This window comes from Sus scrofa, chromosome 6, assembly GCF_000003025.6.
Source record: "Sus scrofa isolate TJ Tabasco breed Duroc chromosome 6, Sscrofa11.1, whole genome shotgun sequence".
Lineage (NCBI taxonomy): Eukaryota > Metazoa > Chordata > Mammalia > Artiodactyla > Suidae > Sus > Sus scrofa.
In genome coordinates this window covers 54,938,996-54,963,608 of record NC_010448.4, presented here as the reverse complement: position 1 = coordinate 54,963,608, position 24,613 = coordinate 54,938,996, and the positions used below count along the sequence as shown (strand labels likewise).

Here is a 24,613-nt window from a genome sequence, read left to right as displayed (position 1 = left end):
GGGCCGAGTGTGTGTCCACACAAGGCCCTGGGCTCCACATTAAGAAATTACGGCACAAGGCCCCAGGCTCAGAAGGGCCTGGGGTTTGATGAACTGAGGTTGCCATCTTGAAATTCCCAATAATTTTATCTTTGGATTTGCACTTTGTGAATAAAGTCTAATGGGATAAGGAGGAGGCACCGGGGGAATCAGAACCTTGGATCACACGCAGGTGATCTGGGGATGTCTTGCATCCAGGGACAGGCTCTCTGCCCCACTCCCCCCCGCCCTGTCCCTGCATGCCTCCAGCTGGGTACAGGAAGGGGAGGGGTGTGGTGAGCTGAGAGGTGAGCGCCTGTGAGGGTCTCTACTGCCCACCCCCTACCCCCATCAAGCCCTATGGATTGGATATTAACTAGCAAATAAAAAATACTATGAACAAAATGTGGTCCAGCCACACAATGGAATATTACTCAGCCGTCAACAGGAATGCAGCCCTGACACACACTACAATGTGAGGGCCCTCAAAAGATTACGCCAAGCCAAAGACGCCAGACACAAAAGACTACATAATCCAGGATTCGTCTTTGGGAAGGAAGCAATTCAACCTGCAAGAGGCTCCAATAAAAACGGTGGTCAGGAGTTCCTGTCGTGGCTCAGCAGAAACGAATCTGACTGGCATCCATGAGGATACAGGTTCAATCCCCAGCCTTGCTCAGTAGGTTCAGGATCCAGTGTATTGTGGTGTAGGTCGCAGACAAGGCTCAGATCCTGCATTGCTATGGCTGTAACATAGGCCAGCGGCTACAGCTCCGATTTGACCCCTAGCCTGGGAACCTCCATATGCCATGGGTTTGGCCCTTAAAAAAAAAAAAGGGCACACACAGGCACAAAAACTCCATCCAGGTTTGTGCTCTGTACATGCTGTCACACACATTCTTGCTGAATGTATTAGCTTTGGGTTGCCATAAGATAGCACACACCAGGAGTTCCCGTCGTGGCGCAGTGGTTAACGAATCCGACTAGGAACCATGAGGTCGCGGGTTCAGTCCCTGCCCTTGCTCAGTGGGTTAACGATCCGGTGTTGCCGTGAGCTGTGGTGTAGGTTGCAGACGCGGCTTGGATCCCGCGTTGCTGTGGCTCTGGCGTAGGCCAGTGGCTACAGCTCTGATTCGGCCCCTAGCTTGGGAACCTCCATATGCCGCGGAAGCGGTCCAAGAGATAGCAACAACAACAACAAAAGACAAAAAGACCAAAAAAAAAAAAAAAAAAAAAAGATAGCACACACCAGACAGTTTATTCTTTTTCTTTTTCTTTTTAGGGCCACACCTGTGGCATATGGAAGTTCCCAGGCTAGGGGTCCAATCAGAGCTACATGTGCAAACTATGCCACAGCTTATGGCAACGCCAGAGATCAAACCTGCATCCTCAGGGATACTAGTCAGGTTCTTAACCCACTGAGCCACAATGGGAACTCCTGGACCGTTTAAACAAGACATTTACACTCTCATGGTCCTGGAGGCCAGAAGTCCAAGATCAAGGTGTCAGTTTGGTGAGGGCTTGCTTCCTGGCTTACAGAGGGCTGCCTTCTTGCTGTGTCCTCATGCGGCAGAGACAGAGAGACAGGAAAAAAGAGAGACAGGAAGAGTGGTGTCCCTGTGTCTCTTCCTATTAAGGACACTAATCCCATCATATCAGGGCCCCACCTCTACTCGGTTCCCAGGCTAGGGGTCAAATTGGAGCTGTAGCCGCTGGCCTACACCACAGCCACAGCAATGCACCACAATGCCAGACACACAACCCACTGAGCGAGGTCAGGGAACCCAAATCCTCATGGATACTAGTGGCGTTCCTTACCACTGAGCCACGAGGGGAACTCCCTCCTTCGTAGAGTTTAATCCATTTCCTTTTCACTCTAAGTACCTCATAAAGACTTTCTGAGTCCTTCTAGCAAATCATCAAACCTCAAGGTGGTCTTGGAAGCGCCCCCCCCCCGCCCCCGGAACAGTCTGTTCCCATCCTCAGGCTGTTTTGCCGAAGCCACAATTTCCCTAAGAGGGGGCGACGGAGCCCAGCTGCGGGGGTCGCCCATCCTGGGGACCCGCGCTCGCGTTCTCGGGCGCCCCCTGGTGGACCTGCAGCCGTCCGCTCTCAAAGAGCTCAGAGCGTCTCTTCGGCGGGAAGTTCTGCGGAGGAAAACTGCTGAGTGTGTCACAAAAACACGAAGGGAAATGCGATAAACGCAGCTTGCAAATGCACGGGGAAACCATCAGTTCCTTTTCGTCTGTAACAAGTTCCTAACTTTACTTCTCAATCGCTTGTCTCTCAAACAGGCGGCAACAGCACTTTGGACTAAATGGTCCCAGCTGGTAACAAGCTGCCCTTCCCGCCTCTGGCCCTGGCTGCTCTGTCGTCTGCAGCCCGGCCTGGACCCCATGGAGAGCAACCCTCAGGGGCAGACTCTGTGGAGACGGGCCATCAGGACCTCTGTCTCTGACTCAGTCACTCTACCTTTTTTTTTTTTTTTTTTTTTTTTTGTCTTTTTGACATTTCTTGGGCCACTCCTGCGGCATATGGAGGTTCCCAGGCTAGGGGTCGAATCCGAGCTGTAGTCGCCGGCCTACGCCAGAGCCACAGCAACGCGGGATCCAAGCCGCGTCTGCGACCTACACCACAGCTCACGGCAACGCCGGATCCTTAACCCATGGAGTGAGGCCAGAGATCGAACCCACAACCTCATGGTTCTTAGTCGGACTCGTCAACCACTGAGCCACGATGGGAACTCCTCAGTCACTCTGCATTGTTCTGGTTTGAGTCAGTTTTCCAAGTTCTACAAATTTGCAAAACAGGTCCCTAAAAACGTCCCTACTTTTAAAGCAAGTGAATGATTCATTGCTTTTACGACAGATGGCCAGGAAGAATGGGGGTGGGGATTTGGCCACTGGCAGGATTCCAGGGACCCAGGACCACATAGTATGGATGCTTAGAGTGTGCGAAGGACCAAGAAGCCACCCCAAACCCTCTTCTTTTCTTTCCTGTGGGAGAGGTCATGGCCTCCGGGTCTCCTTGGCCTGAGAACTAGGTCCAGTTGCCTGAATGCAGGTCCACCCTTCCCCTGCACAACGAAATAGTAGGATGGGGATTCTACCCCAGAAGTCACAATGTGTGTGTGTGTGTGTGTGTGTGTGTGTGTGTGTGTGGTGTGTGAGTGTACAGTGGGGCCCAGGGCAGACCACCTCAAAATGTGCCTTAAAGGATTATTTTGCATTGTAGTTACTTAGGAAACAAACAGCCAGGAGTTCCCATCGTGGCTCAGTGGTTAACGAATCTGACTAGGAACCATGAGGTTGCAGGTTCCATCCCTGGCCTCGCCTGGTGGGTTAAGGATCTGGCATTGCCATGAGTTGTGGTGTGGGTCGCAGACGTGGCTCAGATCCTGCGTTGCTGTGGCTCCGGCGTAGGCCAGCGGCTACAGTTCCGATTCCACCCCTCGCCTGGGAACCTCCATATGCCGCAGGTGCAGCCCTAGAAAACACAAAAAAAAAGAAAAAAGAAAAGAAACAAACAGCCAATGCAAGAATGACACCTGACCCTCCTTTCTGTCTCCCTGACCTGAAAGCTGGAGTAAATCTCTCATGTGGGGAGTTCCCATTGTGGCGCAGTGGAAACGAACCCGACTAGGAACCATGAGGTTGCAGATTGGATCCCTGGGCTTGCTCAGTGGGTTAAGGATCTGGCATTGCCGTGAGCTGTGGTGTAGGGCGCAGACGCAGCTCCAATCTGCTGTGGCTGTGGCTGTGGCTGTGGCTGTGGCCAACAGCGGAAGCTCTGATTCGACCCCCAGCCTGGGAACTTCCATATGCTGCAATGCAGCCCTAAAAAGCAAAAAAAAAAAAAAAAAAAAAAAAAAAAAGTCTCATATGAAAGGGACTCTCCCTGCATCTGGAGGGAGGACACCCTTGTCACCAGGTACAGGGCACTCAGGCCAGAAGCCAGTATAAACAATCCTTGTTCCCCCATCATTTACTACTCCAAGCCCAAATTCTGTTTTGTTTGGTTGGTTGGTTTTGTTTTGTGGCGGCACCCACGGCACATGCAAGTTCCCAGTCCAGGGATTGAATCTGAATCTGAGCCACAGCTGCAACCTGCGCCTGTAGCTTCCGGATCCTTTAACCCACTGCACCCAGCCGGGGAGCAAATCTGCAGCTCCACAGTGACCCGAGCCACTGCAGTCAGATTCCTAATCCACTGTGCCACAGCGGGAACTCCTGTGAGTCTATTTCTGTTTTGTAAATAAGTTCACTGATATCACTTTTTTTTTTTTTAGATTCCACATAGAAGTGATACCTTATGATATTTGTCTTTCTCTGCCAGACCTACTTCACTTAATACGATAACTTCCAGGTCCATCCCTGTCGCTGCCAATGGCATTATTTAATTTTTTGTATGTTTGGTTTGGGTTTGGTCTTGGTTTGGTTTTTGGCCATGCCCACAGCATGCAGAAGTTCCCTGGGTCAGGGATCAAACCCTTGCTACAGCAATGACCCCAGCTGCTTCAGTGACAATGCCGGACACTTCACCTGCTGTACCACAAGAGAATTTTTGTTCGTTTTGCTTTGTCTTTCATTCTTTTTTATACCTGAGTAATTGTCCATTGTATATATGAACCACGTCTTCTTTATCCATTCATCTGTCCGTGGACATTTAGGTTGCTTCCACGTTTGTTTGGTTGGTTGTTTTGTTTGTTTGTTTGTTTGTTTGTTTGTTTGTTTGTCTCTTTGTCTTTTTAGGGCTACGCCTGCAGCATATGGAGGTTCCCAGGCTAGGGGTTTAATCCAAGCTACAGCTGCCGCCCTGCACCGCAGCCACAGCAATGCCAGATCTGAGCCACATCTGCGACCTACACCACAGTTCATGGCAGCTCTGGATCCTTAACCCAGTGAGAAAGGCCAAGGATCGACCCCCCAACCTCATGGTTCCTATTTGGATTTGTTAACCACTGAGCCACAACAGAAGCTCCTGCTTCCATGTTTTGGCTATTATAAATAGTGCTACTATGAGCATTGGGTGCATGTATTTTTTCGAATTACACTTTTCTCTGGATTTATGTCTTAGGTCCCGTTTTTATGAGATTTCTAGTTGTACAAATTAATATTTATTTCTTGGAGTTCTCTGGTGGCCTAGGGGTTAAAGACTCAGCATTGTCATTGCTGTGTCGGGTCGCTGCTATAGCTTGGGTTCCATCCCTGGCCTGGGAATTTCCAAATACCATGGGTATGGCTAAAAAAATTATTATTTTTTTTTTAGGGCCGCACCTACAGCATATGGAAGTCACCAGCCTAGAGTCTGAATCTGAGCCACAGCCGCCGGCCTTCACCAGAGCCACAGCAATGTGGGATCTGAGCCACGTCTGCGACCTACACCACAGCTCACAGCAACGCCAGATCCTTAACCCACTGAGCAAGACCAGGAATCGAACCCACAACCTCGTGGTTCCTAGTTGGATTGTTAACCACTGAGCCACAACGGGAACTCCAGGAATGCAAATATTAAGTGATGCCGCCCAACTTATTTCCTCTGCTGTAGGATTCCCAGAAGTGGCTGCACACCCCCCATTCATTCTGCACAATGAAGCTCATTCCAGGCCTAAAACAGGTTTCTCTGGGAGTTCTCTTGCAGGGCAGCAGGTTAAGGATGGCCAGTGTCACTGCAGCAGTTTGGGTGGCTGCTGTGGTGCAGGTTCGATCCCTGGCCCAGGCACTTCCGAGTTGGGGGGGGGGTGTTGGTGCACAGCCAGAAAAAAAAAAAGCAGGTTTCTCTAGGCTTGGTGTCACCTGTCAGGCTGAGCTGGACCCAGGAAAGGCGCATCCTCAGCTGCCCCGCCCCCAACTCCCCCCACCACCACCACCTCTGGAACCCCAGCGTCCCAGAGCTGCTTCGGGCAGGGCCAGGCCCCACCAGACTTGAAGTCAGCAGACGGCTTCCAGCTCCCCCAGGCTTATCCCAACATCTGGGCTGTGCTCCAGGGGGGAGGGGGGCTGAGGATGGGGAGGGGCTCACACCAGAGCAGGGGCGGGACCTCCGGGGCTGCAGGGATGTGACATCGCATGGGGAGAGACAGAAGGGGCCTTTCTCTCTCTCCTCCCACAGGATCCGAGAAAATGCCACAGTCCAGACGGAGGATTCAGGAAGACGGAGTAGGTGATGGGCTGAATAATGGCCCACAGCGCAGTCCTGCCTTTTTTTTTTTTTTTTTTTTAAGGGCCGCACCCTTGGCATATGGAGGTTCCCAGGCTAGGGGGTCGAATCAGAGCTGCAGCTGCCGGCCTACACCACAGCCACGCCAGATCCGAGCTGCGTCTGCGACCTACACCACAGCTCACGGCCATGCCAGATCCTTAACCCACTGAGGGAGGCCAGGGATCGAACCTGTGTCCTCATGGATGCTAGTCAGATTCGTTTCCAATGGGTACGACAGGAACTCCGGTCCTGCATCTTAATCCCTGGAACCTGTGCCCACGTTCCCTTGCAGGGCAAAAGGACTTTGTAGGGGAAATCACTGAAGGTCTTGGGAGGGAGAGGTTTTCCAGGTGGACCCTTGGAGTCATCCCAAGTCTATTAAGAGCGGCAGGGGGCGCTCGGGCCCGGGGAAGCAGGAAAGGATCAACGATATAGAAGAGGTGGTAGCGATGCCGCCACGCGGACTCGCAAGAAACAAGACGGACCTTCGCCTCTGGATCCCCCAGAAGAAAGCAATCGCGTGGAAACCCTGGTTTTTATCGCCTTGAGACTCCGGGTGGACTTCTGGACTCCAGAACTGTAAGAGGACCCCACTGTGTTAAGCCCCGAAACTGCCCTTGATGCCCTGATCCCTGGAGAGGCCCTAAGGGAAAATCCATCCCCTGGCTTCTGGCCGCTGCGCCCACTGCAACGCCAGTGGAGTGGCGTCTTCTCCGTCTGACTCTGCTCTTTTATCACATGGCCTTTTCCTCTGTGTTCAAAGCTCCCACTACCTCCCTCTTGTAGGAATGCTTAAGTTTCCTGGTTGTACAGCGGAATAAGGATCCTATTCTGAGTTGTCACAGCTCTGGCTTGGGTCACTGCTGTGGAGTAGGTTCGATCCCTGCCCCAGGAACTTCCACATGCCTCTGGCGTGGCAAAAAGAAAAAAGAAGTAAAAAAAAAAGATGGAGTTGCTCTCATGGCTCGGAGGAATGAACCCGACTGGCATCCTTGAGGAAGTGGGTTCAATCCCTGTCCTCACTCAGTGGGTTATGGATCCAGTGCTCCAGGAGCTGTGGTGTAGATCGCAGGCTCGCAGGCGCAGCTCGGATCCCGAGGTGTTGTGGCTGTGGTGTAAGCCGGTAGCTGCAGCTCTGATTTGACCCTCCATATGCCTGGGTGCGGCCCCAAAAACAACAACAACAAAGAAAATAGAAGGTTTGTGGTGACATTGAGGGCCCCCACCTGTAATGCAAGATCTCTGCCCCGTCTCAAAATACTTAATTTGCTCACATGGCCAAAGTCCTTTTTGCCGTGGACATGAACTTTTGCAGGATCCAGAGATGAGCCCGTGCTGTCTGTGAGAGCTCTGTTCTTGCACATGCGTATTCCATGATTCTGTTTATGGGAATTATTCAGATTTGGCTAATTCATAGGGATGGAAATGTTTTCTGGGACCTGGGGGCAGAAGGGTTTGGTGAGTGATTGCTTAATGGGTCCAGGGTTCCTATTTGGGGCTGGGGGGAGGGATGAACAAGTTCTGGAACTAGACAGTGTTTTTGTTTTTGTCTTTTTGCCTTTTCTAGGGCCGCTCCCGGGGCATATGGAGGTTCCCAGGCTAGGGATCGAATAGGAGCTGTAGCCACCGGCCTACGCCAGAGCCACAGCAATGCGGGATCCAAGCTGCATCTGCAACCCACACCACAGCTCACGGCAACGCCAGATCCTTAACCCACTGAGCGAGGCCAGGGATCAAACCCGCAACCTCATGGTTCCTAGTGGGATTTGTTAACCACTACGCCACGACGGGAACTCCTAGAACTAGATGGTGTTGATGGTTATGCAACAATGCGAATGCGCCAAAGGCCACTTTAGGACCATTCAAATCCTTTCATGTATTTTTTTATTGCAGTATAGTTTATGACATTGTGTTAGTTTTAGGTATACAGCAACGTGATTCAGATTTTTTTTGTTTTTTTTGGCATATGGAAGTTCCTGGGCTACCGGTCTAATCAGAGCTGGAGCCACCAGCCTACACCACAGATACGGCAACGCAGGATCCGAGTCGCATCTGCGACCTACACCACAGCTCACGGTAACACCAGATCCTTAACCCACTGAGCAAGGCCAGGGATCGAACCGAACCCACAACCTCATGGTTCCTAGTCAGAATCGTTAACCACTGAGCTACGATGGGAACTCCTGGGTGTATTTCATTGTAAGAAAATGCTTTATTTCCTCATCTGGCTATTCCACTGATCCCAGAGACAGGGCCTCATGCTGGTCTCAGCTGTGGCTTCCATACTGACTGTTGTCAACTTGGGCCCTGGGCTCTGATGGATATTTGGCTGGTTTTGGCATCCTCATGGATACCAGTCGGGTTCTCAAGCCCCTGGGCTGGGAATCAGGATCACTGGACTCAACTTAGAGATCTTTCTAGGGGGAGAAAAATAGGGCTTTGGTCATTCACTCCCCTACCCTGCTCCTCAGTGTTCTCTGTCAAACAGGAATTTTTGGTAATTGGTTTAACAAACATACCAGGCCCCTCAATGTGCTTTTCAAATATTAACGCATTTAGGGCTCACGATAACCCTCTGAAGTAGGTGCTATGAGTCCCATTTTAGGGCAGAGGAAACTGAGGCACATCTGCCCAAGGTCTACAGCTGCAGGATACCCGCCCCCCCATCCCCCCGCACCCGGTTGTTGTGCAACAGACTAGGCAGGGAGGCCTCCCTGTACTGGCGGGGGCTCATGAGTTCGGGATCTTGTCGGTTCTCCCCCACTGGGATGTGAGTTCTGGGAGCAGGGACTCCGTCTGGCGCACAGAGGCATGTCACGGACATTGTGGAATGAGTTTAGGACAGAGTAGAACCAACTCACGACGGGGCACGGGCGCCACCTGGTGGCGATATCCTGCTAAGACAGAGCCGCCGGGAGGCCGGAAGTGTTTGCTTTGGACGAGTTGGAACCCTCATCTGAAGGGGAGTTGGTATTGGGTGTATTAGTGGACAGGTACAAAGATGGGTGCCCTCGGCCAGTGGCTTCCAAACTTTTCTGATCATTATGCAAAGTAAGAAATCATTTCGCGGAGTTCCCGTTGTGGCTCAGTGGTTAACGAATCCGACTAGGAACCCTGAGGTTGAGGGTTTGATCACCGGCCTGGCTCAGTGGGTTAAGGATCCAGCGCTGCTGTGAGTTGTGGTGTAGGTTGCAGACGCGGATCGGAACCCGAGTTGCTGTGGCTGTGGCGTAGGCCGGAGGCTACGGCTCCAATAAGACCCCTAGCCTGGGAACCTCCATATAATGCGGCCCTAGAAAAGGCAAAAAGACAAAAAAAAAAAAAAAAAAAAAAAATCATTTCACATCAACATAGTTTCATGAAATACTATTCTGTAATACATGGTATTTTGTATGCTGTTCTATCCTATTCATATCTTTAACCGCTGGTCAAAAATCCTCTAAATTGATTCCTGACTCTATGGATGCCCAGCTGCCTCACTTTTCTTCAGCTCATAAAGAAAGATTATGATGGACAAAACACCCAGGTCCAACTCCCTCCAAAATAATTTTTCTCCATGTGTGTGCTGCCTCTGGTCCAGCCTTGCCATCCTGACTTCAAGATAAGGAACATGGGGAGTTCCCGCTGTGGCACAGTGGGTTAAGGACCTGGCACTGCTGTGGCTGTGATAGCTGTGGTGTAGATCGCAGCTGCAGCTGGGATTCAGTCCCTGGCCCAGAAACTTCCGTATGCTGTGGGTGCAGCAAAACAAACAAAAAGATAGAAAGAAAAAGATAAGGAACCTGGGCTCAGAGAAGCAAAGACACCTGTTCAAGGGCACACAGCTCAGATGTGTGGTACCAGATTCTGCTTTATTTCTTGAGGAGAAAAAGCACTAAATTCTCCTAATTTTTTTATTTTTTTTTCTTTCTGGTCGCACCTGCAGCATGTGGAAGTTCCTGAGCCAGGGGTTGAAGCACCAACCTGAGCCACAGCAGTGACAATGCCAAATCCTTAACTGGCTGTGCCACCAGGGAACTCCTAATTTCACTATTATTGAGGCAAGTTTAATTTAGTCCCCTTTCCCTGCCTGCTGATAAGATTGAGCTGCCTGGCCTGTGGTTTTCTTGTCATGTACAATGTAAATTATCGACATTCCAGAGCTTGGGCTTACAACTCCAAGGCTTCATAGGAAGCACAATGAATCAGAGCTGGCGCTAGAGTCTGTGTCTCTTCTAGATTGTTCAAACAAGCCATCCCATTTAAATACATGGAAAGGTGACAGCTGAAATATAGAAATCACTTTCTGAGCAACAGGACTGAAGGCGTCGGCTACTCCAGGAGAACTTGAACTTGGGCTTTGACATTTGCAGGTACTTCCGCCAAGCAGCAATACCAGTCAGGGATGCTTCAAACCAAGTTCAACCTCTGAGGGTCCCTGTCCCCCCAACTATGAGCACCCAGGGTGAATATTCACAGTAAGCCTGGGCCGTGGCCATGGCTTCTCAAAGATGTATTTTTCTTTTTTTTTTTTTTCTTTGCTTTTTAGGGCCACACACGCAGCATATGGAGGTTCCCAGGCTAAGGATCGAATCAGAGCTGCAGCTGCCAGCCTACACCACAGCCACAGCAATGTGGGATTTGAGCTGCGTCTGCGACCGACACCACAGCTCACGGCAGCGCCGGATCCTTAACCCACTGAGCAAGGCCATGGGTTGAACCTCTCAACTCATGGATGTAGTCAGATTAGTTAACCGCTGAGCCATGATGGGAACTCTCTCTTTTTTAAAATCTTGCTCTGTTCAGCACCAAGAGATGAAGGCTAATAAAGTAAAAGGGCTCCCCAAGTGGAGCATCTAAAAGATGACCCTGGGGTTTCTGCTGTGGTTCAGTGCATTAATGATCTGCCTTGTCTCTGTGGGGGCGCAGGTTTGATCCCTGGCCTCTGCCCAGTGGGTTAAGGATCTGGTGTTGCCGAGGCCGTGGCATAGGTCACAGCTCTGGCTGGGATTTTTTCCCTGCTCAGGAACTTCCACATGCTGCCACCGGGGCTAAAAAAGAAAAGTGGGCTGGATTTTGAAGGCTCTATGGGGGTATCCTTCCTTGCCTCTTCCAGCTTCTGGAGGCCACGGGCACCCCCTGGCTTGTGGCTGCTCCAATCTCTACATCCACCTTCCTTTATTTCTTTGGCCACACCCACTGTATGTGGAAGTTCCCAGGCCAGGGACTGAACCCGCCCCACGGCAGTGATGCCAGGTCCTTAACCTGCTAAGCCACCAGGCAACTCCCTCTGCCTCCATCTTCCCTTGGCCAACACCTCCCTCTCTGTGTCTCATTGTGTCTCTTTTCCCTCTGTCTCTGATTAGAACATTTTTCACTGCCTTTAGAACCCAAATCTGCATTTTTTTTCCCCCAAATAAGGTCGTGTTCATAGGTTCTGGGGAGTAAGACATGGATTTATGGGGGGGGGTGTCACTATTCAACCTACTACAGACCCCGGAGGCTAAACCATCAAGCGTGAAAAAGAATTAAACTCATTCCCCCGGTTCAGGGAATTGCAAGTGTCAAATAGAAATAAACTGGGGGGGGGGTAACTGCTGAAAGGGCACGGGGTTATGTTCTTTTGGGGTGAGGGAGACGTTTTGGAACTAGACAGAGGTGGTGGTTTGGGCAACACTGTTTGTACTAGAAGGATTTGTTCTAACATGGTTAATTACATGTTATATGAATTTCACACCAATGGAAACAAACTCAGATTCAGCATAGAGACTTTCTTCTAAAAGATTACTGCACGAATTCCCGTTGTGGCTCAGGGGTTAACGAACCCGACTAGCATCCATGAGGATGCAGGTTCGATCCCTGCCCTCCCTCAGTGGGTTAGGGATCTGGCGTTAATACTGTGAGCTGTGGTGTAGGTTGCAGACGCGACTGAGACCCCGCGTTGCTGGGATTCTGACAGCTCCAGCTCCAGTTCGACCCCTAGCCTAGAAACCTCCTTGTGCTATGGGTACGGCCCTAAAAAGACAAAACAAACAAACAAAAAAACAGAGAGAAAAAAAAGACTACTGCAAAGCAGAGGAGGGCTGATTACAACGGGGGAGGTACTATAGCCAGATAAAGGTGATAAAGTTTGGAGTTCCCATCGTGGCATGGTGGAAAAGAATCCGACTGGGAACCACGAGGTTTCGGGTTTGATCCCTGCCCTCGCTCAGTGGGTTAAGGATCCAGTGCTGCCGTGAGCTGGGGTGTAGGTGGCAGATGTCGCTCAGATCTGCCATTGCTGTGGCTGTGGTGCAGCCTGGCAGGTGTAGCTTGGATTAGACCTCTAGTCTGGGAACCTCCATATGCTGCGGGTGTGGCCCTAAAAAAAAAAAAAAAAAGATTATAAAACTTACCAACTGTGCAACGTTGGGGCAAAGATTTTTTCTTTTGTCTTTTGTCTTTTTTTTTTGTTGTTGTTATTGTTGCTATTTCTTGGGCCGCTCCCGCGGCATATGGAGGTTCCCAGGCTAGGGGTTGAATCGGAGCTGTAGCCACCGGCCTACGCCAGAGCCACAGCAACGCGGGATCCGAGCCACGTCAACCTACACCACAGCTCACGGCAACGCCGGATCGTTAACCCACTGAGCAAGGGCAGGGATCGAACCCGCAACCTCATGGTTCCTAGTCGGATTCGTTAACCACTGCGCCATGACGAGAACTCCAAAGATTTTTTTCTTTTGCTTCCTTTTTTTGGTCACAGCGTAATGTGGGATCTCAGTTCCCAGACCATCAAACCCAAGCCGCAATGATGAAAGTGCCAACTCCTAACCTCGAGAGCACCAGGGAACTCCCAAAGGAGTTTTTTCTTCTAGAGTGTCACTGTAGTGGCTTGGGTCGCAGCTGTGGCATGGGTTTGATCCCTGACCAGGTGTTGACGGGGCCAAAGAGAAAAAAAAGAGAGCGAGCGAGCAAGCGATATGGGGAAGTGGGATGACAAGGTAGCTTGATAGGACAGGAGGTCAGAGAATGAGGCCACCTTATCCAGACCCTTTTGTTTTACTGTCACCCTTTTTGATGACAAGGACGATGGGGAGCCTGTACCTCTGGCTATTCTTTCTCTCAGTATGTAACAAACCCAAACGGAAGTTTACCAGTTCAGCCAGTCTCACCTGGGCCATGTGCCAAGTGCCTGAGCTTGACTGCAAGTATTGTATTTTCTATTATTATCCTTGTCTGTGGTCTAGGACTGTCCCCCCAAGCTCTCCTCTCAAAGACAAGACATGCAACCCGAGGAAATTCATTTTATTTCCACTCATAATCCACCCCCCGAAAAGGATCAGTCCCCCCCCTGCCCTCCCGCCCCTAGATGCAGCCCCTTCCCCAACACCGCACAAAACACTGATGTCCTCCCAGAGCTAAAATGAACACCCCATCACCAATCACGGCCATTCCCCGCCCTGCCCGCCGCCCCAAGGGCCCGCGCCTCCACCTGCCCTGCCGGCTTGGCCACCCTTTGGCTCCACTCCCCCCAGTGTAGTTCCCCAAGGTCACTCGGCTTGTTTTGCTCATATTCTATGGGCACGTTTCTGAAAACCCTCCCTGACTTTGTCTCCAGAGCCCCCTCTGCAGAGCTTCCTGGCTTCCCTTCCCGGCTTGAGACCGGATTTGCAAGCTCTGCCCTGCTCCCTGCATTCCCCTGGGGCCTCAGGTCCTCCAGCTGGTACTTGAAGGGGGTAGGTACTGACTAAGGCCAAACAGTGTGCGATCCTGGAGAGGGAGGAGGGGTCGGCCAGGGTACCTGGGGAGAGGGGGAAGCCGGGGATGACGGAGAGGCCCTCCCAGCCCAGCCCCCGAAAGAGGAGGGAGCCGGAGCTGACGAGCAGCGCCCCCTACCGCCCGGAGGCCCTAGCTGTGCCGGGTCCTCTGGCTTCGCGCCTTGTACACTTCGATGAGCAGATCCTTGACATACTGGATCTCCCGCTCCACCGACTCCGCCCTCTCCCTCAGCTCCCGGTTCCGCGCCTCCAGCCCCTGGCACTCGCCCTCCAGGGCCTCGCCCTCTGCACGCTTCCGCTGGCGGTACCTCAGAGCTGCGGACTTGTTCTGGTCTCTCTTCTTTTGCTTGCGGTCCCCTCGGGGGGTGGCAGGATTCGGGTAGGGGGCCGGGCGAGAGGCTGGAGGCGGAGGCAGAGGAGGAGGAGGAGGGGGCTGCTGGGGGGCGGGCAGGGGCGCCAAGCCCGAGTCCCCCGGCCCGGCCTCACTGCGGCAATAGATGGCCAGCAAGTCGAGGGTGTCCAGGGCAGGGGGCTGGGGGAGGTCAAAGGTGGGGAGGGGGAGAGGGAGGGAGGGTGCTGGTGCTGGCGGTGGCGGCGGTGGGGAGGTTGGTGGGAGCAGTGGGGCATCGAGGAAGAAGTCTTCCATCTGTTCCAACTCCTTCTTGAGGAGGGAGGCCATAGCTTCCAGGTCGGGGGCAGGTGGGGAAGTTGCGGAGAGGGCACCCGAGGGCAAGGGGGGCTCCAGAGGGAGAAGGGCTGTAAAGTCCACCCGCTCGGTCATCCAGTCAGAGAAGCCGTCACCTGGAGGATTGGAGAGGGACAGAAAGTTCCTTGAGTTCCCAGTCCTTCAGCCAGCCAGGTCTCACCCCTGTCCGCCTCATTCACCCCATTCATTCGGTAAAACCAGCAACCAGTCAATCAGTCAACCAACCAATGAATAAACCAAGAGACTAGCCAACTACCCAACCCATCAACCAAACAGCTAACCAGCCAATCAACTGAGTCAACCAACTGCTAATCCACAGACCAATCAACCTATTAACTAAGCAATCAATGAATAAGCCAACCAACCACGACCCACTCAACGAAACAGTCAACCATTTCAAGCCTTTTGTTTGTTTGGTTTGCTTTTTAGGGCCCCACTTGCAGCATGTGGAGGTTCCCAGGGTAGGGATCGAATTGGAGCTGTAGCCACCGGCCTACACCACAGCCACAGCAATGCAGGATCCAAGTCGTGTCTGCAACCTACACCATAGCTCACAGCAACGCCGGATCCTTAATTCACTGAGTGAGGCCAGGGATGGAACCCGCATCCTCATGGATACTAGACAGGCAGGTTAACTGCTGAGCCACGAAGGGAACTCCTCCAACACCCTCACTCTGCACCTGCGGTTTCTTGATTTTCCCTCTAGTTCATTCTCAAATGGCAAACTAGATCACACATAAACACACCTGATTTCATCTTTAATTATTATCGTCTTTTTAGGGCTGCACCTGCAGCATATGGAGGTTCCCAGGCTGGGGGTCGGATCAGAGCTGTAGCCACTGGCCTACACCACAGCCACAGCAACTCCAGATCCTTGACCCACTTTGCGAGGCCAGTGATCAAACCCGAAACCTCATGGTTCCTAGTCGGATTCGTTTCTACTGCGCCACAATGGGCACTCCTCCCCCTGTCTTTTCATGGCTCATTCCGTACCATTTTTTTTTTTTTTTTGGTCTTTTGTCTTTGTTGTTGTTGTTATTGTTGCTATTTCTTGGGCCGCTCCCGCGGCATATGGAGGTTCCCAGGCTAGGGGTTGAATCGGAGCTGTAGCCACCGGCCTACGCCAGAGCCACAGCAACGCGGGATCCGAGCCGCGTCTGCAACCTACACCACAGCTCACGGCAACGCCGGATCGTTAACCCTCTGAGCAAGGGCAGGGATCGAACCCGCAACCTCATGGTTCCTAGTCGGATTCGTTAACCACTGCGCCACGACGGGAACTCCCGTACCATTTTTTAAGCCTCAGCCAAAATGTTACTGCCTTGGAAAGGGTGTCCCAGCTCCCCACTGTAAACTAGTCCTCGCTGTCGCTTTTGAGCTCAGCTACTGTTTCCTGCTTATCCCCACACATCGTCATTTGTCTCTTGTCTGTCCCCAGTAGAGTGTGAGCGCCAAAAGGGTAGGCACCACGTCGGTCTTGTTCCCAGCTGTATCCCCAGCACCTAACAGTGCCTGACATATTATAGGTGCTCAGGAAATATTTATTGAAGGAATAAATACACGAATGAATGAATTCTTCTTCTCCCCTGCCCCCTGACCCCAGCTCACTCCATGACTCCACCTCCATTCTTTGCCTACCCTTACCTGCCAGGGGCTCTCCCCCCCCTGGAAGCCCGCCCTCCAGGGCTCCCCCAAGGACCTCATAGGGGCCCAGGGGGGCAGGGGCCAGGGGGAGTTTCCCATAGTCTACGAGCCAGCCCAGCCCGCTAGCTGGGAGCAGGGTCCTGTCCAGCTCCAGCCCCAGGGTCGCCAGGAGTGACATGGCTGCAGCTCGGGTGCGGGGCACAGATGGCAATGAAGGAGGCTGCACCAACAGCTGGCAGGAGGCTCTGGAGATTACTCAGCTGGGCGAAGACGGGCACCAAGGCGAGAGTGGAGGACCTACGAGTGGGAGACAAAAGTGAGTGGGTTAGGGGCCAGCCTCGCCAACGGCCAAGGCCATGGGGAAACCAAGCGATACCCCCTCAGGTCCCCAGGATTCCTTACCTTTTGGGAATTCTACATCTGCCCTTTCTTTCCTCAAATGGGGACCCCACCCATTCCCAAGGGAATTTTCTTTAGGCCCCGACTTACTTTTCCTCAGAATTCCCTAGACCCAATCCTTCCAATATTGAAACATAATGGTGTCCCAGGGGAATTACCTTAAGACCCTCCCACCCACCCCATAATACTATCTCTCATGGAAAAAAAAAAAAAAAAAAAACACAAAAACCTCAATCCCAGGGGAATTTTCTTCCAGCCACACCTCTTGCCCTAAAACATATCCTTTAGGCCCCACCCTGTCCCTAGATTCCTGCTGTGAATCTGTTCCCAGGGGAATCCCCCTGCCCCGCCCCTTCATCAAAATCCTCCATTCAAATCCCATTCTTCCCTTCGAATTTTGCAGTGGTCTCCCGTCCCCCCAAGCCCTGCCCCCTGGTTTATTAGCTCCACCCTCCCCGACGATTCCCAGAGGCCCCGCCTCTTTCTCAATATAAACCCCACCCCCTCAGCGCACGGCGCGCTTAGCCACGCCCCTTCTCCCAAAGGGTACCCCGCCCCCGCCCCACCCTCCGCGACGTCTCTTATCCTAGCTCCCGTCCCTTAACTGGTCGTTTCTAAGCCCCGCCTTCTCCCCCCGCCCCCGCCCCCGTAGTTGCTTGAAAGAAAGGGAGGGAAGACGTGCTTTTACGCCTGAGCAAACTGGAGGGAGGCGGAGGGTGGAGGGGGGCGGGATGAGAACAGCTCCCGACTCCCCCTCCCCCCACCCCCGTACACGGCTGTCTCGCCGAGGGCCAAAGCGCAGGCTCCAGCCCCAGAGCTGTCCTATTGCCCCCGCAAGGCTCCGCCCTCCTCGGGATCAGTGCTGCGCACGTGCGGCTGCTGCTCGTCAGCCCTTTGCTCCGAGATACAAGCGCCGGTGGATCTGAGCAATCGCTGATTGACAGACTCAATCAGAGCGGGGAGGAGGGGGGAAACCCACCCTCTCTGGGAGCTAGTGCGCAGGCGCAAACGCATGTGGTCGTCTTTAAACGCCAACATTGTCTGGAAGAACGCACCCTCCCCCCATCAGCTGAGTGCGCATGCTCCGCAGCGCGCAAACGGAGCGTCTTGTCTCTTCTGCGCCTGCGCGACCGTGATTCCTCACTCTTGTCTCCCCACCCCCCCGAGCCCGGTGGTGAGGGCCGCGAGCTTGGAAAGGGCGGGAAAGACGGTTGGAGAGGGAGGGGCGAGCGAGCGGTTACTCACTCCATGGCTGCGGAAAGAAGAGGCGGCGGTGGCCTCAGCTGAAGAAAGACGGCAGGAGCGGAGAGCGCAGGCGCGGTGAGCACGGCGACTGGCCGGGGGCACAGAGGGGTCGCGGCTACAGAGCCATGGCTGGAGCTACGCGGGCGGAGGAGGTGTCGCGGTACTGTGAGGAGAGATTGTGATCTGAGGATGGGGAATGAGGCGGCCCGGGGGACTGGGGACAGATATACCGGGGGCGGCGCAGCACGGCGTGCCCGGATCCTTCCGCGCCCCGCCCCGCGCTGCCCCAACCGGGAGGCGGGCTTGGCCTCTAGCCCTCGGGGATCCCGGGGACTGTCCCCCACTTCCGACCAGGGCGTTCAGCCCTCCCCTTCCTCTGACCTGAGGATCTGGCCCTGCTTTGCTCCCGACCCCCTGGACCACCCCCACTCGGGTGGGGCCCCTTTCTCCTTCTGATCCGGGGTCCGGCTTTCTGTTCCCTCTCATTCTGGTGGTTCAGCCTCACCTCTTCCCCGATCCCTGCACGAGTTCATTTCTCCTTTCCTTTCTCTTGCTTCACGAATTTCCGGCCAGCCACGTGCTGATCTCTTCAACTGCCACGGCACTCTGAGAACCCTTGTTGTGGCTTAGGATCTGGTTTGAGTCACAGACCGCGCTCCATTCAAATCGCAGACGGGCGCGGGTGGCCTTGGGCAAATAATTTAAATTCTCTAGCCTCGTAGATAGGGAACTACCTGTAAAATGAGAATAATCACCTCTTCCTAGTGGGGTCGTTTGTGAAAATCCGTGCAGTCGGTGTCTGTGAAACCAGCCCTCCTTCATGCCTGGTCCAACCGCTTTTATTATCCATAACAAGGACCTCTGGGGACCAGTCTCACCCCTTCCAACTCCCCTGGCCAGAGCCCCAGACTCGACCATCCAACACCTGCTAATAGATCATTCTTGTGTCTCCTTCGCTCTAGCATCCCTGCCCTCCCCCATTTCAAACGATGGACGCTCAGCCCCATCCTGCTGCCGGGAGCAAGGCATCATTGCCCAGACTCTCGTGTCCATCCCCTGCTGGCTTCCCCTTAGCCCTTATCCTTAGCACGCCTTTCAGGCCCGTTGGTTCATTCTTCTGTCCCTGCCCCTCACCTAGACGTCCTTTCAAATGGTTTTCTACCTCCGTGCACCCCACCCTCACCCCCAGATCAGTTTTCCACCTTTGCCAGACTTAGGGAGATCTGTAGTTCCATTTGCTGAAAGAGATGGGGCTTCCTGGCCAGTCCCTCCCATTACACAGGGCCTTCCACCAGACCCCGTAGACGAGGGTCTTTGCTGCAAGCCCCTCTCCTCCCCCATTCATCCACATCTAGACGTTACACCTGGAGTACAACTTTTCAGGACTTTGGTGGTGGTTATGAGACTGAGTCAAGATCCAAAGGTGGGAGACCCAGATCTTGAGTTACCTGGAATGATACATGGGCCTCTTTTGTTTTGTTCCATGTGCATGTGCTTTTTTTTTTTCCAGTTTTACTCAAGATATAATTAAACTTTATAAATTTAAGGTGTACAGTATAACAATTTGATTACCCATAAGTTTAGTGAACATTTATCATTTCCTGTAGATGTGAAATTAAAGATATAGAAATAGGGAGTTCCCATTGTGGTGCAGCGGAAACGAATCTGACTAGCATCCATGAGGATGCATGTTCAATCCCTGGTCTTGCTCACTGGGATAAGGATCCAGCGTTGCCATGAGCGGTAGTGTAGGTCGCAGATGTGGCTTGGATCTGGTGCTGCTGTGGCGTAAGCCGGCACCTGTAGCTCCGATTCGACCCCTAGCCTGGAACCTCCATATGCCTTAGGTGCAGCCCCGAAAAAGACCCAAAAAAGTAAATAAATAGATACTTAGAAAAAATACATATTTCTTTTTTTCTTTGGCAACTCCATGGCATATGAGTTCACAGGCCAGGAATCAGATCCGAGCCAAAGGTATGACATATGGAAGGGTTTATTCTCTCTCTCTCTCTCTCTTTTTTTTTTTTTTTTTTTTTTGCTTTTTAGGGCCACATCTGAGGCATATGGAAGTTCCCAGGCTAGGGGTTGAAATGGAGCTACAGCTGTCAGCCTACGCCACAGCCACAGCCATAGCTATGCAGGATCCCAGCCACATCTGTGACCTGCATCACAGCTCACAGCAACACCAGATCCTTAATCCACTGAGCAGGGCCATGGATCGAACCTGCATCTTCATGGATCCTAGTCTGGTTCGTTAACCACTGAGTCACAAAGGGAACTCTGGGTTTATTCTCTTAATAACTTTGATATGTAACATACAGCAGTGTTAATTATACTGATCATTTGATATATTACATACCCAGTACAGGCTGCTCTTCCTACAGGAAGCCCTTTTTGGGATCTGACCCCGTTCCCTTAGAGTACTTCCTGTCCACTGTGCCAGTATTTGAGCACTTGTCCTTTGGGGCCACATTATTACCTAGGCGGCATGGAGTAGTAGTTAAGAGCACAGACTCTGGAGGCAAGTTGTTGGATTCACACCCTGACTATACCCCACTTATTAGCTTCCTGGCAGTTTCGCTGTGCCTCGGTTTCCATTAATAGTGCCAGAACAGAAGTCCTCTGGTGGCCTAGCAGGTTGGGGATCTGGTGTTACCTCTGTGGCTCTGGTTATTACTTGGTGAGGGTTTGGTCCCTGGTCGGGAAGTTTTGTGGGCGCAACCAAAAAAAAAAAAAAAAATAGTGCCAGGATAAAAGTGACTAGAAAGTGCCAGGAGTTTAGTGACTAGAAACATACAGAAAGTGCCAGGAGTTTAGTGACTAGAAACATACAGATGTAAGTGGCTGTCCGTAGTGCCTCCTTCTTAGTGTTGTCTGATATTTAAATGAGTAAATCCAGGCCACCTGCTCATAGCCTAGTTCCTGGCACACATCAGGTGCTACATAAGCGGTTTCTGTTGTTACGGAGGTGGATATGTTTTCTCCATTGCTAAGCCGTAGTGCTTTCAAAGGCCTTTTAAGTGAGAAGTAAGGACCTCCTTCTCCTTGCCCTCCTCAGTGTAGGTACTTGAGCCATAGCAGGTAGGATTAGGGTCGACTCTTGGGCAGGCTGTTGGCAACGAGGGGGCACAGTCCCCCCACTCTTCTCTTGAAAAGACCTTCTAGGTCATGACGGGTGGACTAGGCAGAGTATTTTTCTTTGAATAAACTTTTTATTTTGGAATAATTGTAGATTTATAGAAAAGCTGTGAAGGCCGTGCAGAGGAGTAGAAGTCGGTGCCTTTACATTGCCATGGCGCACTTGTCACAACACTGGAGTCAACATCAGCCCCTTTCTATCGCCTCAACTCCACCTGGTCCTCGGATTTGGCCACTTGTTCCCCAACGCCCCTCCTCTGTTCCAGGATCCCCCCAGGATGCCACGTTACACTTAGTGGTCGCGTCTCCTTGGCTGCCTCTGGTCTGTCTGCGGAGGCTTTTTCAGACTTGCCTTGTCTCAGGATCTCGATGGTCTTGAAGAGTATGGGTTGGGTGCTCTACGGACTGTCTCTCCATTTGGTTTTGCTCGTAGGTGGAGATTATGGGGTTTTGAGGACGGCCAGGTAGAATGCTTTTTAACAACTGCAGACGAACTTAACTGGGTATGGGAGTCATGTTGCCAGTTGCTTGTGGTGTATGCTGACTGAGAAGCCCCTGGTCCCTGCTCCCGGCCCCTTGTGCCTTTCTCTCGCTCCAGCTGCTGGCTCCCACAGAGTTAAGTCCTGATGCCAACTGCCCTACCCAAGCAGCCTGAGTCCCTTCTGCTGAGCGGGTGCCAGCGGGCACTTAGTTCCCCAGCATATTCGAGTTTATGGGCAGTGGGTCGTCAGTGGTGCCGGTAAGCCCGGGTCTTGGCGCCCTGAGCCCTCTCCCCATGCCTGGCCCTGATCTGGATCCATGGCCCCTCCAGGACTCAGATGCCTCCCCCACCCCTACTTCCCAGACACCTCCAAGGGTCCAGTACCCCAGGCCCTCCAACTCCTCAGCTGGGGCTGGGAGCATGGGTGGAGCTGCTGGGGACTCTTTTTCAGTGCGGAGGAGCTAGGTTGGGGAGTGAGGCGGTTATTGCAGGCAGGTTGCATCACCCTGGCTCTTTGATGGGGAGGGGGAGTGGGGGGATTCCCTGGGGGCCCCCCTGCACACCTGGCAACTGGAGCCCTGGAGCTGAGGATCTGGCAGAGGCCCCAGCAGAGCAGGGGAGGGGGCCAGGGAGGGGGGAAGGAGAGCTCCCTGTGCAGGACCCTGAGAATCAGGCCCGATGCCAAGAATGGGCTCAGCTCACAGAGGCTGACCTGCTTGTCTGGCAGCAGGCAAGACTGAGGCCTTGAGAGGTGAGAGGACCTGTGTCCAGTCACACTGCTGCTTACAGCCCGGGCCTCCACGGTACAGCTGCCACCGCCCTGCAGGCCCCGGAGGGAGCCTGTCTCCTCTCAGATGTGTGGGGTCCCTGACCCCCAGCTCAGGACATAGCCTGCCTGGAGGCCACCACGCCTGGACCTTCACTCCAGGTTTGCTGTGGTTCACAATTGCCAAATTCTATTGATTGTGACCTGCCCCTGCCCAGAGGAGGCCGTCCTCACCTGCACTACTGCAGAACCCTTTCCTGGCTTCCCTGCCAAGGTGACAGCCTGGCATGATGAGAGGGACACCAGGATTCCGTCAGATGGATTCAGGTTCCAGCCCTGAGCTCACACCACCTGGTCTTGGCCCTTACTCTGCCTGGACCACTGCCTTCTGAAAAGTGGCTCAGAGCGTGGACTCCAGAGCCAGCCTGCTAGCTTCACATCCCAACAGCACCACTTCTGTGACCTTTGGCAAGTGGTTTCTGTGACTCTGTTTGCTCGTCCATAAATTGAAGATAAGATGACTCACTTCATTGGGGTTATTGTGCAGATGAAATAGGTAAATGTATGTAAAGTTCCTAGGTTAATTACGAGCAATAATGATTTCTCTCTAAGGCTTAGGTATTAGGAGAATTACGTGAGGTGATGTAGGGAAAGCCCAGCACTACTCGGAGCTCATGGTCAGCATGTTTGTTTCTCTTCCTATTCCCTCTCTACCGTGTTCTGCTTTCACAGCGTAGGCAGATGTCTGCATACGTCAGTTTCCCTGAGCAATTAACGGAGAAGTCAGAACTTCCCTTATTCCCAAGAATTGGTCCCCCCAGCCCTGTGGGCATCAATTCACTTTTATTTTTTCTTTCTTCTTTTTTGGGGGGGGCACTCCCACATCATATGAAGGGTCCCAGGGCTAGGAGTCCAATCAGAGCTGTAGCCCCCAGCCTATGCCAGAGCCACAGCAACTCAGGATCCAAGCCACGTCTGCGACCCACACCACAGCTTACAGCAACGCCAGATCCTCAACCCACTGAGTGAGGCCAAGGATCAAACTGCTGTCCTCATGAATGCTAGTTAGGTTCGTTAGCCACTGAGGCATGATGGCAACTCAGGTTCCCTTTTTTTTTTTTTTTTTTTTTTTTGCTAGAGGTCGAATCAGAGCTGTAGCCGCCGGCCTATGCCACAGCCACAGCAACGCCAGATCTGAGCCACATCTGCAACCTACACCACAGCTCACAGCAACACTAGATCCTTAACCCACTGAGGAGGGACCGAACCCGCAACCTCATGGTTCCTAGTTGGCTTCGTTTCCTCTGTGCCACAACAGGAACGCCCCAGTTCCCTTTTAAATGAATTGTTCCAGCACTGAAACTGGGGAATTCAATACTGTGGGCCCTGAAGAGGCACTAGGGCAAGTTTCTAGGTCATGAAGGCCTGGAGGGCAGGGGTTGGGAGTGGGTGTCTTGGCAAACAAGGGCGGGAAGGCCAAGGCCAGTTCGTTTGGGGAAAGGGCAGTGCAGGGGCCAGGCACACAGAGCACAGGTCAGCCACGTGGCCTGTGGCTCAGAGTCCTCCAGAGCCCTTTTCCTGCCCTCGCTCCTGCTACATGTCCCTCAGCAGAAGCAGCCCCCGCTCTCAGAGGCTGCTCAGGCCCCACCCACTCCAGCGCCCTCCATGCTCAGCTTCTCTACTCGTTTCCTGTGGCCGCTGTAACAACTTGCCACAAACTTAGTGGCTTGAAACGACACACATTTACTCCCTCTACTGGAGACAGAAATCTCAAAGGGGTCCTTCTAGAGGCTCTAGTGGAGAATCTGTGTCTTCGCCTTTTCCAGTTTCTGGAGGCTGCCTGCATTCCTTGGCTAGGGGCCCCTTCCTCGAATCATTTCTGCCTCTGCTTCCATCCTCACATGTCCTGTTTCCTCCCTTGACCTTTCCCTCCCTCTTAGAAAGACCCTTGTGATCGCTGTAGGGCACACCCAGATAGCCCAGTGGAGCTCTCCGTCTGAAGATCCTTGATTTCATCACATCCGCAGAGCCCCTTCTGCCTCGTGGGGTAGCGTGATCATGGCTTCTGAGGGCGAGGGTGGGGGCGTGTTTGGGAGCCATTATCCATCCTAGCACCCCACCCTTCTTGGAGCCACGTCTCCTTGTCTGGGAGGTGAAGGCTGGCGCCACCCCTGGGATTCCCCTCTCTCCCATGCCCTCAGCGCTGGCTACAGAAGGACTGGACAGGCTGAAGGTGGTTGGCAACATAGTGTCCGGGAGCTCGGGACACCATCGCTTAC

The 24,613-nt window shown here is 52.9% G+C and overlaps 3 protein-coding genes across 4 annotated transcripts in view; 2 read left to right on the top strand and 1 right to left on the bottom strand.

The window, feature by feature from the left end:
• Nucleotides 13,467-18,542, bottom strand: ATF5 (activating transcription factor 5). Of its 2 annotated transcripts, XM_021094768.1 has the most exons (4): nt 18,455-18,542; nt 17,950-18,112; nt 16,306-16,602; nt 13,467-14,756 (listed from the first exon to the last, which is right to left on the bottom strand). In XM_021094768.1, exons 3-4 carry the CDS (start codon nt 16,481-16,483, stop codon nt 14,086-14,088), a joined length of 849 nt encoding a protein of 282 aa, XP_020950427.1. In that variant the 5' UTR covers nt 16,484-16,602; nt 17,950-18,112; nt 18,455-18,542; the 3' UTR covers nt 13,467-14,085. The 2 variants fall into 2 exon arrangements, with proteins under 2 accessions (XP_020950427.1, XP_013854133.1); XM_013998679.2 differs by lacking the exon at nt 18,455-18,542 and having other exon boundaries at nt 17,950-18,228.
• The window catches only part of IL4I1 (interleukin 4 induced 1), a 39,440-nt gene continuing 32,595 nt past the window's right edge, over nt 17,769-24,613 (top strand). Inside the window, exon 1 of the mRNA XM_003481897.4 lies at nt 17,769-18,024. The gene's annotated coding sequence lies outside the window, so the exon portion shown is untranslated. The remainder of the gene's footprint in view (nt 18,025-24,613) is intronic.
• Nucleotides 17,904-24,613, top strand: part of NUP62 (nucleoporin 62) — a 24,079-nt gene continuing 17,369 nt past the window's right edge. The window contains exon 1 of the mRNA XM_021094769.1: nt 17,904-18,024. The gene's annotated coding sequence lies outside the window, so the exon portion shown is untranslated. The remainder of the gene's footprint in view (nt 18,025-24,613) is intronic.

Coding starts and splice junctions, on each gene's coding strand:
- ATF5 (XM_021094768.1), bottom strand. CDS start 16,483: ATGTCACTCCTGGCGACCCTGGGGCTGGAGCTGGACAGGACCCTGCTC. Junction 14,757..16,305: donor GGGGGGAGAGCCCCTGGCAG/GTAAGGGTAGGC, acceptor CCAATCCTCCAG/GTGACGGCTTCTCTGACTGG.